Below are 14,227 nucleotides of genomic sequence, written 5' to 3'. Positions count from 1 at the left end.
AAGGATTTATCCTCTTTAGAAGATCAGATAAAGGACAGGTCCCCATATCAACAAGCCCCACAGACACACTTTAAACATAAGGATGCAAACCCAAGAAACAACTACAAACAGCAGTTAGAGCAGCACTGAGCAGCTGCCTCAGAACACTCTCGTATGAGCGGGATGCCCTGAAGTTACAGATACCAGAGTCATAAACACACAGCGGCTCCAGATCTCACTTCTGAATAACTACTTTCTAGCTATGTAGCAGGTTCTTCCCAAGTCACCGTTCCAGGCTATTTACAGCATTTCCCACAACTTTTATTTTTTAACTAACTTACTTCCAAAGCAACGTAAATATCAAAGGCAGGGGATTAGTCTGTCTTGATCAAACTTCATTCTGAATAAAAATTGAGTGACTGGCTTACAGTGGGTTCATAACGTTTATAGAACAAATAAAACTTCCTAGAAACGTCTCTGCATAGTCCCTAGTTTCAAATTTTATGTTAATTTTTTTCAGTTATGTAATTCTTTAACTTGAGTAGTTGTTAATACATTTTTGCAAGGCAAGATTTTGCATGAAAAGTTTAAACATGAAGTTTAGAAAGATGTCTCTGAGAGACAATGACTCTAAAATTAAAAATCACAAAACATGACTTTCTCTAGTAAATATATATTGAGTCACATAAAAATATAATTACATGAGTGTCTATGTTTATTTAAGTTCACAGAAAATCCCAAACTCTGTCTGAACACTGGTCATCTAGAACCAACTGTTCATTGATAACGTAACACTATGCGGTAAAGTTATACCTAAGTTAAATCATTAAATCCCCAATGTTCTTCCAGTAAGCAAAAGGAACCTTTAAAAGTCAGACTTGCAAACTGTAAGAAGATGTAGAAAGTCATTTAAACTTTAATGTCTAGAACAAGTTTTACAGCACATTTCTAATTTACACACACAGTGGAGACCACTGAAAGAGCTTGCACTGCAGCAAGCAAGGTTCACCTGGGAGTCACCAGATTCCACAGTAGGCTTGTTACAATGAGCTACACAGTTCTTAATGCCAGACAGTACACATTCTCAAAATGAGTGTGACCACTGCCAGTGTGCTAACAACTGTTAGCAATTCATGTCGTATACATACTTAGCTTTATTTTAAAGTATGTGGCTCCCCAAATGTTAGTACATGAAGTGTTAAGTTTAAACATAATAACACGCCCCCAAGATGGAGACTCAGGACATTAAAACTTTGATCATTATTGCACCTATTTCTCTACACAAAAATGGAAATTTTACGTTATAATTCTCCCAAAAAGTGAACAGGCGGGTTGTAAAATTACATACTCCTTGGCACTGAACACGAACAGAATCTACAATGACAATGTTTGTCATGAGCCTTAATGTGCAAGGACATTTGGTGAACTATGATCATGCAAACAAAAATCCTCCATAATCATTTTGTATAGTTTATAAAATGGTTTTGAACATATATTTCCATAAATATTTCCAATGACGTTTAGTTGATGACAAAAATACAATGCTATCCTTTATTATTTATGCCATAAATTTAAAAACATGCTTCTGTACTGTTGAAATTGAAACATCATTGTTTGGAGAGCTGAGCTAATGAAACATTTAAAATTCAAAGTATCATAATCCAGCATTAGTTGTCTTGACAGACAGTGGCCTCCATCACCACTGGTGCTGACACTGTTGCAAATGAAGAAAGTTAAACACTGAAGGATTAAGACACAATTCAAACATCTTCTTAAAAATAAAGTGTTTCATACACATGAGGAAATATTAAAAAGAAAAATAATCCCACCCTTTGCGATACATACTAGAAAATAGCACGATGTCATTTCTAAAATAGTCACTTCTTTATACCCAACTTCTTATACCCAATTCCGGAAACATACCTTAAACAGAAAGGTGTACTACGTGAAACTGCTGTTATCTGATAGAATAAACTTGGTAACTCAGAATGTCCTTTTCTTTTCTATTGTTAACAATTGTGCAAATACAACCCTGCACCCATAAATCTAAAGTTAATTCAGGTGAGCATAAGGTAGTGACCAACACATTTTGGTTCAGACCCTATGTAAAGAGCACTGCCTTGATAATCCATTTTTAGACTGTGCAGACCTCTAAATTAAATCCAGGCAAATTTCCATCTTTCCTGTTCTGGATGCAGTGGGACTCTCTCAGTGCTTGTGAGTGTGATGCCTCAAGTCTCAGCCCAAACAGATAAATCACTGCCACCCAGCCTCTCCCCCCAAAAACAATTTTTTTTTGGCTCCAAAATAAAGTACAATTATAAACTCTTGATGAAAAACTATGTTAAGGGGTCATCTATCATATACTATGGCTAAGTATGAATTTACAGAAAAGCACATCTCATGATCAGCAATTTTTCATAAACATGCAGCTCACTATAAAATACAAAACACTTGGCTTTCAAGAACAGATTTATAAAGATACACTGCATCAATAAAATTTTTTGTTTCTGATTAACTTTACACGGTTATGGAGAATGAGAACTTTCCTAATGTGTATATATCAGATTTTATATTATAGTGTAGTAATTTGCATTTCTGAACATAATGTTCAAGAAGTAATATCTATACACAATAACATTCTAGACTATTAAAAGCCCATTCAAATTACAGAATTTTATTGATACAGTAGATTAATATAAACTGAAAAAAGATGATAGAATGGAATAAAGAATTTAGTACATTATTTTATAACACACTCTTTAAAATTAAAATACTTTAAATCTCTTTCTTAAAATTTTCATTGCCATGAAAGGCCAGAAAATTCTGGGACCAATACTGAGGTGTAAAGTCATCAGATAAGTTCAGGACTATCTCACACTCCGTGCGGTGCCCCAGACAGAGGCATGTCCTAGTGTGCTGGCAGATGCTTCAGCACCTCGGAAGATGACGGGTGCCCTGGAGTAAACACAGATGAGCTACAAAGAGGGGCAGGAAGAGACCACTTAACTCCAACAAACAGTGACATCGAGAAAATGACACCAATTGTTGAAAACAAATTTTCACAGTAAAACTGCAGAGAATTCAAATACAAACACTGACAGACTACTGCTTAAGATCCACCCTAGCAAATGCTTTTCAAATGAATAGATCCGGTAAGCAGTTGGGTACTGTCAGTTTAAAGCCGCAGATAAAAGCTATACAAGCACTTTAGAAGTCAGAAATGGGGGAGTGGGATTATTTACACGTTTCTTCTTTAGTTTATGTCTACACAGCCGTCACACATGACACTTTCACAAGACTCTGGAGTCAATGTTATCACTATGTGAGTGGCTGATGCATGTGACCACAAGTTCATGGTCATCAAAAGTCCAACTGTCCACACTTTGGCAGTCCCGTTTTGTGCATCACAGGCTTTATTTAGCCTCATACTTGACAAAATGTTTTTTCCCAAAGCTTTCACAATGGAGTTAATGCCATGTTCATCGTCTCTCTCGTTTAGAGCTTCGCCGCCGTACCTGAAGAGAGAAGTCAACAGACGACCAACGTGAGCATACCCACATTTAGAGAAGTACCAACCATCATTCTAAACAGTCTTTATTCTCACACACTTCTGAATTTCTTTGCATTTCTTTTCCTAAAACTGTCCTCCTCTCTCTTTCTATCTTCAGATATTAAGGCCTCTATGATGTCTACATATGGACAAGCCCACAAGCAGCCTTTCCCAGGCAACAGAGTCTTTTCCTTCTGCATTAATGTTTAGAAAGTCACAGAACACAGTGTCCCTAGGTGAGTAACAACTACTCTCAGATCCATCATCTTCCTACTTCCTTCCTATGGCAGAGAAAAACACTTGACTCTAGGTCATTTTAGGACAGAAGTTAGTGAGTTTGGCTCCCAATACTTGGAGACACATCTACACAACCTTGAGTTCAAACATACTACCATTTACTAGCAAGGCCTATAGGAAGCTTAAAACTCTGATTCAAAAATAAGGTCAGTATGAGTCAGCAGAAGGAAAGGAGCAGGGTTTTAAGTGAGTGAACCTAACATACAGCTGTTCTCCGTTACCATGACGATTCAGTCTTAGGTTCCAGTTCTCCTCCTCAAAGTCCTTAAGAAACAAAGCAGAGCAGCCTTGAGAGGACTCAGACGAGACTCATCTCAACAAGCCCTTGGGATGGAGTCACTGAACCCATGAAACAGAATCAGCGCACAGACTCCAACTCTGGGAACCAACCAAAGAACTCAAGTCTCCAAATGAAAAGAATTGAGAACGGATCTAAAACTTCAGCATTAATGCACCAGGAACACAGTTCCTATTTGTGTTAGTTTTCCCCCCAATAAGAAGAAATGTGGTAGGAGACCAGAAGGAGGGGCAACATCTGGGATGTAATTAAGTCAGTAAGTAAGAAAGTAAGTAAGTAAGTAAATAAAAGTAGTATGTGATAACTAATAATAGCATTTGCTATTTAAAAGAAGGAAGACTCTGGAAAGCACCAGCTCTTACTTCTATAAAAGCAGCTCCAGTGCCAACCATACAAAGCCAGTTTCCACCTCAATCCCAAAGGCTGATCTGACTTCAAGATTCACTTTTACTCAGTGTGGCTTTCTTCTGGTTTCTATCATGATACTCAAAACAGAACATCTGTGAAACAGGAGTTCACACTGCAAGGAGACCAGTGTCTAGACTGGCACAGGAATCTGCTTAGACTCCTCACACTCGGCTGACAGGTTCTCTAGGCATTATTATAATACCCATCATTCTCAAGTAAGTTCAAGCTCCGCTCAAAGCTGTTTCTCCGTTTCTAGCTGGTAAGTAAAAGAACATGACAAACTCATCAACTGAGGCGTAAATATCTAGAATTATAGACATCAGCAAGCGGAATGGAGCTGACTAAGTATCTACTGGCTCAATGTTTACATTTTGTAATACCGCATACACGACACTTCACTAAGGACATACATTTCCCACAGAAATGTCCTCCTCTTCTGCTCCTTCTTGTGTAGTGTCATCACTGACAGGAGAGCTGGCCTGAAGCACATCCATTTCTTCACTTGAATCGTTTTCTTTAGTAGCTACCTGTTTGGAGCGTCCTACACGGCTAAAGCAAAACACATAAAATAAAATGAGAATCCCAATATTAAGTTGTATATTAATTCACTGGAAGAAATGTCTTAAATAGTTTAATGAATTTTTTGGTCATTTTTATTCTCAATTATGTCATAATATAAGAAATAAATTTTCACATAAGAATCTTACAAAGTTTACAGAAAAGGAAGAAAAGTGTCACCAAGACTATCACCATAAAGGACTTGATAACAACCTGTCTTCTCAGCCAGTACCTATCTCAGCTCTCCTCTCCGTCAGTCTTCACCAGGTGGCTCACGGTGAGCATCCTCTCTGAGTAGAGAGCAGCGCACTTCCCGTCACACTATCTCAGACTGTGCAAGGAGAAACCTGAACCCGGAATATGAACGCACCCATCATCCCTGACACTGCTACCACCATCCATTCCTACAGCTTGCCTTTTTCTTTACAGAGTGATCCTTTAAAAACAGAACAGATGGTGTCACTCCCACACAAACCCCTGCACTGAGCCAAGAATAAACTTGTAAATCCCTTCAGATGGTCCTGGCCTACCTGTCTATTCCTGATAGTTACAATCCAGTAAACCTTTTTGCCTTTTTCAGTTCCTTGGATTTACCACAAATTTCCCACTTCAGAAACATCATCTCTCTATTTGTGTTGTATTTATATACTGTGTGAACACACATGTGCCACAGACAACCTGTGGAAGTCAAAGGAAGTCAAGGAAACTGGCTCTTTCCTCCTCCCATGTGGGTACCAGGGATTGAACTCGGCCGTCAGGCTTGGCAGTAAGTGTCTCTACCCACTGAGACCTCTCATCTTATCTCTTCTATTAGTTTTAAGTAATTAATTCACTGTCACATTAGAAAAAGACAAATTCTCCAACTTCCTTCCACTATATTCTCTTAAAATGGCCTACATATTTTCAGGACATATATCAGAGTTATAGTTTCATATTTGTATGTTACTACTTAGTGACTGTTTGCCCACTGGAGAGCAAGTCTCATGAGAATAAGATCTGCTATGTGCCACCATACAAAATTACATGGATAATAATGTTTTTCAATTATATTATAGTTAGAACACAAAAAGCAGACAAATTATAACATGTTATTATTCCAGCTTTGGAAAAAACTATCTAGAAACTGAAAGACAGTCTAACAAGATAAAATAAAAAGTATCTTTCTATGCTAAAAAAACTATACTTAGGTTCTGAAGGCTTGTGGAAAGACTTGTGAAATTTAAGGGGAAGTCATAACCATTTAAGCTCTCAAGTTTATGATGCCCAGATACTAAGAAAAAGTTACAAAGGTGAGATACTTAAAATTCTGTTATTTAACTACTATAAAATTAATGTCAGGCTATTGACTATTGCTTAAGAAACAATGATTTTGCCTGCTGGATCCAAACACAGAAGCTGTCATAATATTGTACTTAGCTGTACTTTCTAACGCTATAGAAAAATTATATGGAGGAAGGCATGAAGCACTAGGTGATACTCGGGCAACTTTTCTTTTTCCTATGGAACACACAGGAACAAGAAAAACTCTATGGTACCCAAGTATTTAGCTGAGATGTGCTGGAAACTAAAGATAAGTGTAATACCAGGTATTGGTAGAGCCATTTCCAAAATGATATAATTATGTTTGATTTTAAAGGTACCCAACAATGATCTCCAATTTTGGTGCCAACTCTTCAATAATGTTTTAAAAGTCAAGTACTGGGTGGCGGTGGTGGCGCACGCCTTTAATCCCAGCACTTGGGAGGCAGAGGCAGGCAGATTTCTCAGTTCGAGGCCAGCCTGGTCTACAGAGTGAGTTCCAGGACAGCCAGGGCTACATAGAGAAACCCTGTCTCGAAAAACCAAAAAAAAAAAAAAAAAAAAAAAAGTCAAGTACTGGGTACAGCTTCATAGTGAGCATGCCTAGGAAGAGGTGACATTTCTGACTAACAGGACATGATATTCTGGCTCTACTTTTCTAACAGGAGATAGCCCTGCCTGGTGTGCAGCTGACAGTGCTGGTGTTCATGCTATGGTGATGAGTCTGGACAAACTAAATGCTCTCTTATTAATGCATTTGTGTGAGCATCCAAAAGTACACAAAGATGCAAGTGTCAAAAAGTTGACTAGGGGAATGATTAAGAGGAACTGTAGCCTGCAGCAATGACGAAACCTGGCTGATACATAGTGACTACTGAAAAATAGCATGTTTGTATACCATAAGACTAGATAACTATTTGGTAATCATTTATAAAGACTTCTCTAGACCTTTAAAAAGTGTACAAATATTAAGTGGGCTATTAATTCCCTAGATAAGTTTATAAAAATGTCTTACCTAGTATATTTGAAAAATATTTGGACAAATTATTTGGAATTTAAATACAGCAATAAATATGCTTATACACATAAAGTTTGCAAAATAATTTGAAATTGATTTGAAATTTATTATTATTTACAACTTACATATGTTTTTTGGGTTGTGATGGTGATGGCGCTTTTGATGGTCTTCCTCGTCCTTTCTGTGGCGTGGACTGTGTGGATTCAACTGCACTAGTTTCAGGAGATTCTGCTCTGCTTTGGGGAAGACCCAAATGTGGATAGCATGAGATTACGGTTCATATTACGGTAAGCACACTTACTGCATCAATGTCCAGCTTAGGACTGCACACACTCACCTCTGCTGTGCTCTCTTTGATGTGCGGTGTTGTTTGCTTTTTGACTTCTGTTCTGTGTTTCCAATTTGTCTTTCTTCTTCTTCATCATCATCTACTATAGGAGGTGCAAGTTTCTTCTTGTTTCCTTTCTTGGATGTTTTCATTGCTGGTTCTTCCTTCGATGTGCCCCCACCAGGAGGTTTTGGTGGCCTGCCCCTTTTGCCCTTTTTTGGCGGACTGTTCTGCTCATCTTCATTTTCCAGGAGTTCCTCCTTGTGCCTCTTCTCCTCAGGCCACTGCTGCTCATCTGAGTCTGAAGCCGCATGGCCTCTTTTCCGGCCTCGCTGGCTGCCTTTGGGTTTCTGTTCCTGCACCAACTTAGTCAGGTCATCCATACCTAATTTCTCTTCTGGGTCTGTGACAGGTGCTTTTTTCCGACTTCTAGGCTTCTCCAACTCAGACTGGAGGGAGGAGGATCACAATTTTTAAAATTAAATTTTGAAAACTGATATTGTTAGGGCTCAGGGTGTAGTTCAGTGGCAAAGCTCTTGCCTAGCCATGTGCAAGGCCCTGGGTTCAAGCGCCAGCATGGCAAACAAACAAATAAATAAAACTATTAGCATTCTGAATACTGACAACTCCTAAAATCATGTGACATACTTTTGTCACAAATATGTATCTAAATATATAGTTCTTAAATATAGTGCAAACACAGCTATTTATGACTTTGATTTGATTTGTAGAATGAAGAAGGCCTCATGATGCTGCCCAGGCTGGCATCAAACTTTTCTTCCATGTTAAAAGTTCAAATTAGCTGGGATGACAAACATGGGCCACTTAACTGGGCTATTTTCTAGAATTTGAAAAATTCTTTTGAGTAAAAGAAGAATTTCATTTATAAAACAAACAAAAACCCCTATTTTTTTTTTTTTTTGATTTTTTGAGACAGGGTTTCTCTGTGTAGCCCTGGCTGTCCTGGAACTCACTCTGTAGACCAGGCTGGCCTCGAACTCAGAAATCCACCTGCCTCTGCCTCCCAAGTGCTGGGATTAAAGGCGTGCACCACCACCGCCCGGCAAAACCCCCTATTTTTATTAGTTCTTTGCGACTCTGAGATAACGTACTGTGATCACACGCAACCCCCAACTCATCCAAGATCCACCTCTATTGTCCTGTCCATTCAACTTCTTGCACACATTCCCTTAAAATTAAATAATCGGAACTCTAGTTTGCACTACTCATAAACTCTCAGGTATGGGGACATCCACTGGTGAACAAGTGATGAATCTTCATTCTTAAACTTAGGATGCAGAGCTTTGAAGGGAAACCTCTCAAATTGGTACTTTATTGTATGCTGTCTCTCAGTGAAGGTGAGCACCTCACACTCAGTGCCAGGTACAGGTGACACTCAAGCACCTGTTCCTATTGTCTAGTCACCTGGATCTAAGTAGACCACAGAGTAACAATGCGCTATACATGTCTGTGACATCATAAAGAACTAGTTTTATTTTCTAAATGGAGGTTATGAGATAACAAAACTTTCAACACATTCATCTGACACTAAAAATCCAGAAACATCTCTGAATTCGAGACTGCCTTTCCAGATTTAATTAATTCAAAACAAAACAGTATAAAAAACAAAGCAAAAAACAAACAAACAAACAAAAAACCCAGTGTTTTCAAATTTAAAATAAAATCTTACTTTATATTCAGAGAATTTGTGTATAAATGAACAATGGAGATTATCTAGATACCCAAAAATGAGAATGTATATGAATATTTAAGAAGTGAACTTAATTCCCAAAAGGTCTGTGCAGATTTAAAAATGTCAACAGAAAACAGGGCTAGAAAGACAACTCATGGTTAAGAGAACTGGTTACTTTTTCCAGAGAACTAGGGTTCAATTCCCAGCACCCACATGGTAGCTCACAAGCCTCTGTGACTGCAGTTCCAGGGGGCTCTTCTCAGTCTCTGTAGGCACTAGATACACATGATGGATATACATACATTCAGGCAAAATACCCATGTGAGATAGATATCTAGATATCTATCGATCTATCTAGATATATTTTATTTTAAAAAATCAACAAAAACCTTTAACTTAGGGGCTGGTGAGATAACTGAGTTAGTAAAGTGTTTGCCTACAATGCACACTGCATAAAATCAAGTGTGGTGGGGTTCAGCAACAATGCCAGTATGTACAAGGGGAGGCGTCGGAGGCTCAAAGTTATCCTACTATATAATGAGTTCAAAGCCAGACTGAGACTTGAGACTGTTTCAAAATTAAAATAAAATCAAAAAGAGAGAGGGAGATGGGTGAAGGGAGGGAGGGAGGGAGGGAGACAAAGAAAAAGAAAGAAAGAAAGAAAGAAAGAAAGAAAGAAAGAAAGAAAGAAAGAAAGAAAGAAAGGAAGGAAGGAAGGAAGGAAGGAAGGAAGGAAGGAAGGAAGGAAGGAAGGAAGAAAAAGAAAGAAAAGTTATGGCACTTTCTGTGAGCTGCCCAATTGTGTTCTTGGTATTATTTCTTTTGTCTAGGTCATTTTCTGGGAAATCTACTCTTTTGAATATATTCAACCTTTATTTTCTCTTTTGGTATGGTCTGAATTTGTACCCTTTCATGTGTCATGTGTTGAAGACCTCATAACCCAGTGTGGTGCTATGTGGAGATGAGGCCTTCGGGCGATAACTTGGTGGAGGTGAGTCATGAACGGGGAGTCCTCGGGTTAGCTGTCCTGTCTCTCTTCATCCTCTTCTTCTTCTAGGAACTTAATTTGCTGAGATTACAGACTCTTCCCACCCGAAGAAAGAGTCTCTGGGGACTGCAGCAACCATATACTTCCTCACTGCCCAAAGCTAAACACACCCTTGTCTTGTGGACTGATGCTAGTCATATGTCCTGTTTTAATGTCTACTTATCTTTCCACATGGAAAAAAAATCACTAAAATTTGAGTATATATTCACTAGGAAGAAAACTATTACCAGTTCAACCTTTCCTTTCTCACAGAAGATAGAACAGTGTTCCAAGTCTCTTGGTTGCAAGATTTCCCACACAAGTGCTCTCTACTACTTCCTTAGATTCTGTTTGAGACTGTGTACTCAGCTTGTCTCTCAGTATCACAGAGGTTACTGCGATGAACAGAGCCCATCAGATGTAGCAAAATCACCAGAGACACAAGTTATATGCATGAACACATACCATACACGGACACCACATATATGGTTTTCCTTCTTCGATCCTGAAGATCAAACTTGGATAAGCAAACTACAGCCCTAGCCTTTGTTTGTTTGGGTTTGTTGTTGTGGCTGTTTTGTTTTTGTTGTTGGCAACAGCCTCCCTATGTATAGCATTCAGGCTAGCCTTGAACTTACTATAAAGCCAAGACTGTCCTTAATCTTACAATACTCCTGCTTCTGCTATAAAAAGAAAACCTTGTCAATTATTCCATGTTTGAGTATGATTACAACAATAAAGAATTTTCTTGATTAAATAGAATTAAAAAAAATAGTTATTTTTACTAATTTAAAGATTCTCTTCTAAAGACCTAGCAATAGAACTCCTTTCTGTTATTGATCCTATATTTTTCTAAGTTATCAATTTCTAATGCTTCTTGTATAAAACCTTTTCAAGTGTGTATGAGTGTTTTGTCTGCATGCGTTATCTCTGCACCACATATCTGGTACCCGTGGAGGTCAGAGAGAACTCTGGATGCGCTGGTACTGGAGTCAAAGATAGTGCTGAGCCATCTCTTCAGCCCACCGGGGAAAACTTCTGACCAGCTAGCTGACTAATGAGGATTTAGTAAAAATGTTAATTATAAAATGGAAAGAAGAACAACTAGGCTAGCTAGATAAATTGAAGAAACTTGAAAATAACTAAAATGTGTCAGTAGGAGAAAAAGAGGGCAAATAAGATTCCAGAGAAAGCAATGGTAATTATTTTACTGAAAATTCTCATCTCTGTTTCTCAGAAGCAAGCACATTTACTTTATGGAAGCTATTGCTCAAAGGCATTAATCACTCTAACAATGAGACAGCATCAACAATTTATTTGGGCTAACTCATTTATTCAGTTAATGAATGATAATTTATTATTATTGGACTGGCAAGCCCAAACTACCCAGTTTACAGATAAGCAAATGGATCCAGAATGCCCCAGTCAGTCACTCAAGAAACGTTCAGAGCTCAACTGGAGAGTACAAACAGGCCCAGTTACCAAATGCACTAGGCTGTACTGGAATATGAACTCTGCATTTCAGTGAATCTTCACCAAATTTGTCTTCAAGTAACATTTATAAATGATAGCTATCATAGAAGCTATTTCTGTTAATATTAAAAACTTAAAAGGGATTTTCCAACAGAAGGAGGGAGACTTTGGGACCTGCATTCCATTCTCCCTTCCTAAGACCATGTCTAAAATACTGTGTTAGAAAAGAAAAAGGAAAGCACACAATTCTGAGTATGGAACTGCCAAGTTTGACTCTAAAGACAAAGAATTTAGATTATTTACCTGAAGACAAGAATCACATAAACTCAAAATAAACTGTAACACTGAGTCTGAAACTAAAGCCACAGAATATGAATAACATGAAAAATTTAATAGCAACTATAACTACCTGGCTAACGAGCAAAAATGACTAAAACTGTTACAACTAAGAACATCACACAGTCAACCAGGCGTCTCACCCTTACAAGGTCAGAGTCTTCTCTCTTGTCACTTTTTTTTCCTGGCAACGGTGAAGACATTGTATAATCTTCATTTTCACTGTGATCCATTTCAGAGCTATCAAGCCTTTGAATAGAGACATATGTAGTTATTTCTACAATCAGATAACATTAAAGCCATTTTTTGATTGTTTCATTGTATAGCTTTATAACTTCAAAAGCAAAGACTCTATCCATTTTAAAGATATTTTTTCTATCATATCTTATACCAAATCAGTAAACAATGTAGCTCATTTAATAAATTAAGGACATAAATAATAAATTCATTTTACCATATGATGTTTTGAAAACTTGATTTCATTTTGGGGCAGAGCATGGAAATGAAACCTGTCGTTAGCGCATCCGGCTGGCCTCGTGCAGCGTGCCTGCCCTGTCCATCCTTGCCCCCATTTCATCTTTTCTCCTTGTGCATGTAACATGCAGTCACTAAGTTTCTTATTTGACTTCTTCTTCCTTTTACAACACAAACACTGATTTTTGGCAATTTTACTTAGTATGTAAACCTGTGCAGGGCTGAGAACAGGCTTGTAGCAGGCTTGCTGAATGAGGTAACAGCATATGCTCTTATGCTCTTAGAAAGCTCTAGTCTTCTGCATCATCCTTGCCTACTTATTTTTCAAGCTTTTTACTGGATATGATAACTCACGTCTTCAATCTCAGAACTCAGGAGGCAGAGGCAATGGGATTGCTGTGAGTTCAAGATCAGCCTCGTCTATACAGCAAGTTCAAGAATAGCCAGGGCTATATAGAGAGACCCTGTCTCAAAACAAATCTGTTTACATACTACTGAACTCCTAAATCTCAAGCTCTAGCCAACAAGAGGATGCACTTTACAAGTTAAACAAATACTTGTTAGAACTACTCTTAAAACCAAGTTTATACACATATACATATACTAAAAAGAAATTCAACCAATGTCAAACCGTAATAACACACCCATACTAAGTTATTATGAACACTGCTAAGATACTGTATGTTTCCCCAAAAAGTTCCCACTGGATGCAACCTACTCTGATTATAAAGGTATTTCCAAATAAAGGCCCTGCAACAGTGCGCTCTACATAATTGGTATCACTCATTCACTCCCATGGGAGCACAGACCTCATGTTTAAAAAATGACACAAAGACAAAGCCCCCACGCTTCATTTACTGTATGGATTCATTCAAGCACTGAAACACATATAGAGGCCAGAGGACTTCCAAAAAAAGTTGTTTTTTCCCCCTGTACCATGTTAATCCCAGTGATCAAAATCAGGCCATCAGCTTTGGCAGCAGGTTCCTTTATACAGTGAGCCAGCTTTCTGGCTCCTGAATTGTCTATGTATGAGTGCTTTCCTTGCATGTATGTCTATGTACCACATGCATGTAATGCCTGCAGAGGCCAGAAAAGGGTGTCAGAAACCCTGAAACTGTTGTTACAGATGGCTGTGAGCTCCTGAGAATCAAACCTGGGTCCTTTGGAAGAGTGGCCAGTGCTCTTAACTACTGAGGCATCTCTCCAGTCCCTGACCTCACTATTTTTTAATGATTTAGGTATTCCACTGTATGAATGAGCCATAAGTGAACAACTAACTGTGTAACTGGTAATCCATGAGGTCAAACTGTTACTGTGTGTACTAGCAGAAATTACTCCAGTAAGCTTATATATGGAAAGCCAAGTGTTATTTGTCAGTAACTACCAGTTCATCTCTATCCACTGTCATCAAATATTTATATTTGTATTATTTTAGATCTCACAGCCTTGTTGGAGTCAAATATAAAACATGACATCTCTTGTG

General features: G+C 38.2%; 1 protein-coding gene across 4 annotated transcripts in view; it reads right to left on the bottom strand.

Annotated features, from left to right (window-relative positions):
- Positions 1-676: 676 nt before the first annotated feature.
- Pds5b (PDS5 cohesin associated factor B) overlaps positions 677-14,227 on the bottom strand; it is a 132,293-nt gene continuing 118,742 nt past the window's right edge. Inside the window, exons 31-35 of one of the 4 annotated variants that reach the window (XM_028779733.1) lie at positions 12,411-12,516; positions 7,748-8,187; positions 7,536-7,643; positions 4,946-5,084; positions 677-3,497 (exon numbers count right to left, since the gene is read on the bottom strand). In XM_028779733.1, coding sequence (XP_028635566.1) covers positions 3,462-3,497; positions 4,946-5,084; positions 7,536-7,643; positions 7,748-8,187; positions 12,411-12,516 — 829 coding nt within the window. In that variant the 3' untranslated portion in view covers positions 677-3,461. Of the gene's footprint in view, positions 3,498-4,945; positions 5,085-7,535; positions 7,647-7,747; positions 8,188-12,410; positions 12,517-14,227 lie in introns of all 4 variants that reach the window. The other 3 variants (XM_028779735.1, XM_028779732.1, XM_028779734.1) reach the window with 3 other exon arrangements.

Source organism: Grammomys surdaster, unplaced genomic scaffold, assembly GCF_004785775.1.
Source record: "Grammomys surdaster isolate TR1022 unplaced genomic scaffold, NIH_TR_1.0 362, whole genome shotgun sequence".
NCBI classification, from domain to species: domain Eukaryota; kingdom Metazoa; phylum Chordata; class Mammalia; order Rodentia; family Muridae; genus Grammomys; species Grammomys surdaster.
Note: the sequence above shows the minus strand (reverse complement) of the source record. Positions and strands in the feature narration are given on the sequence as shown.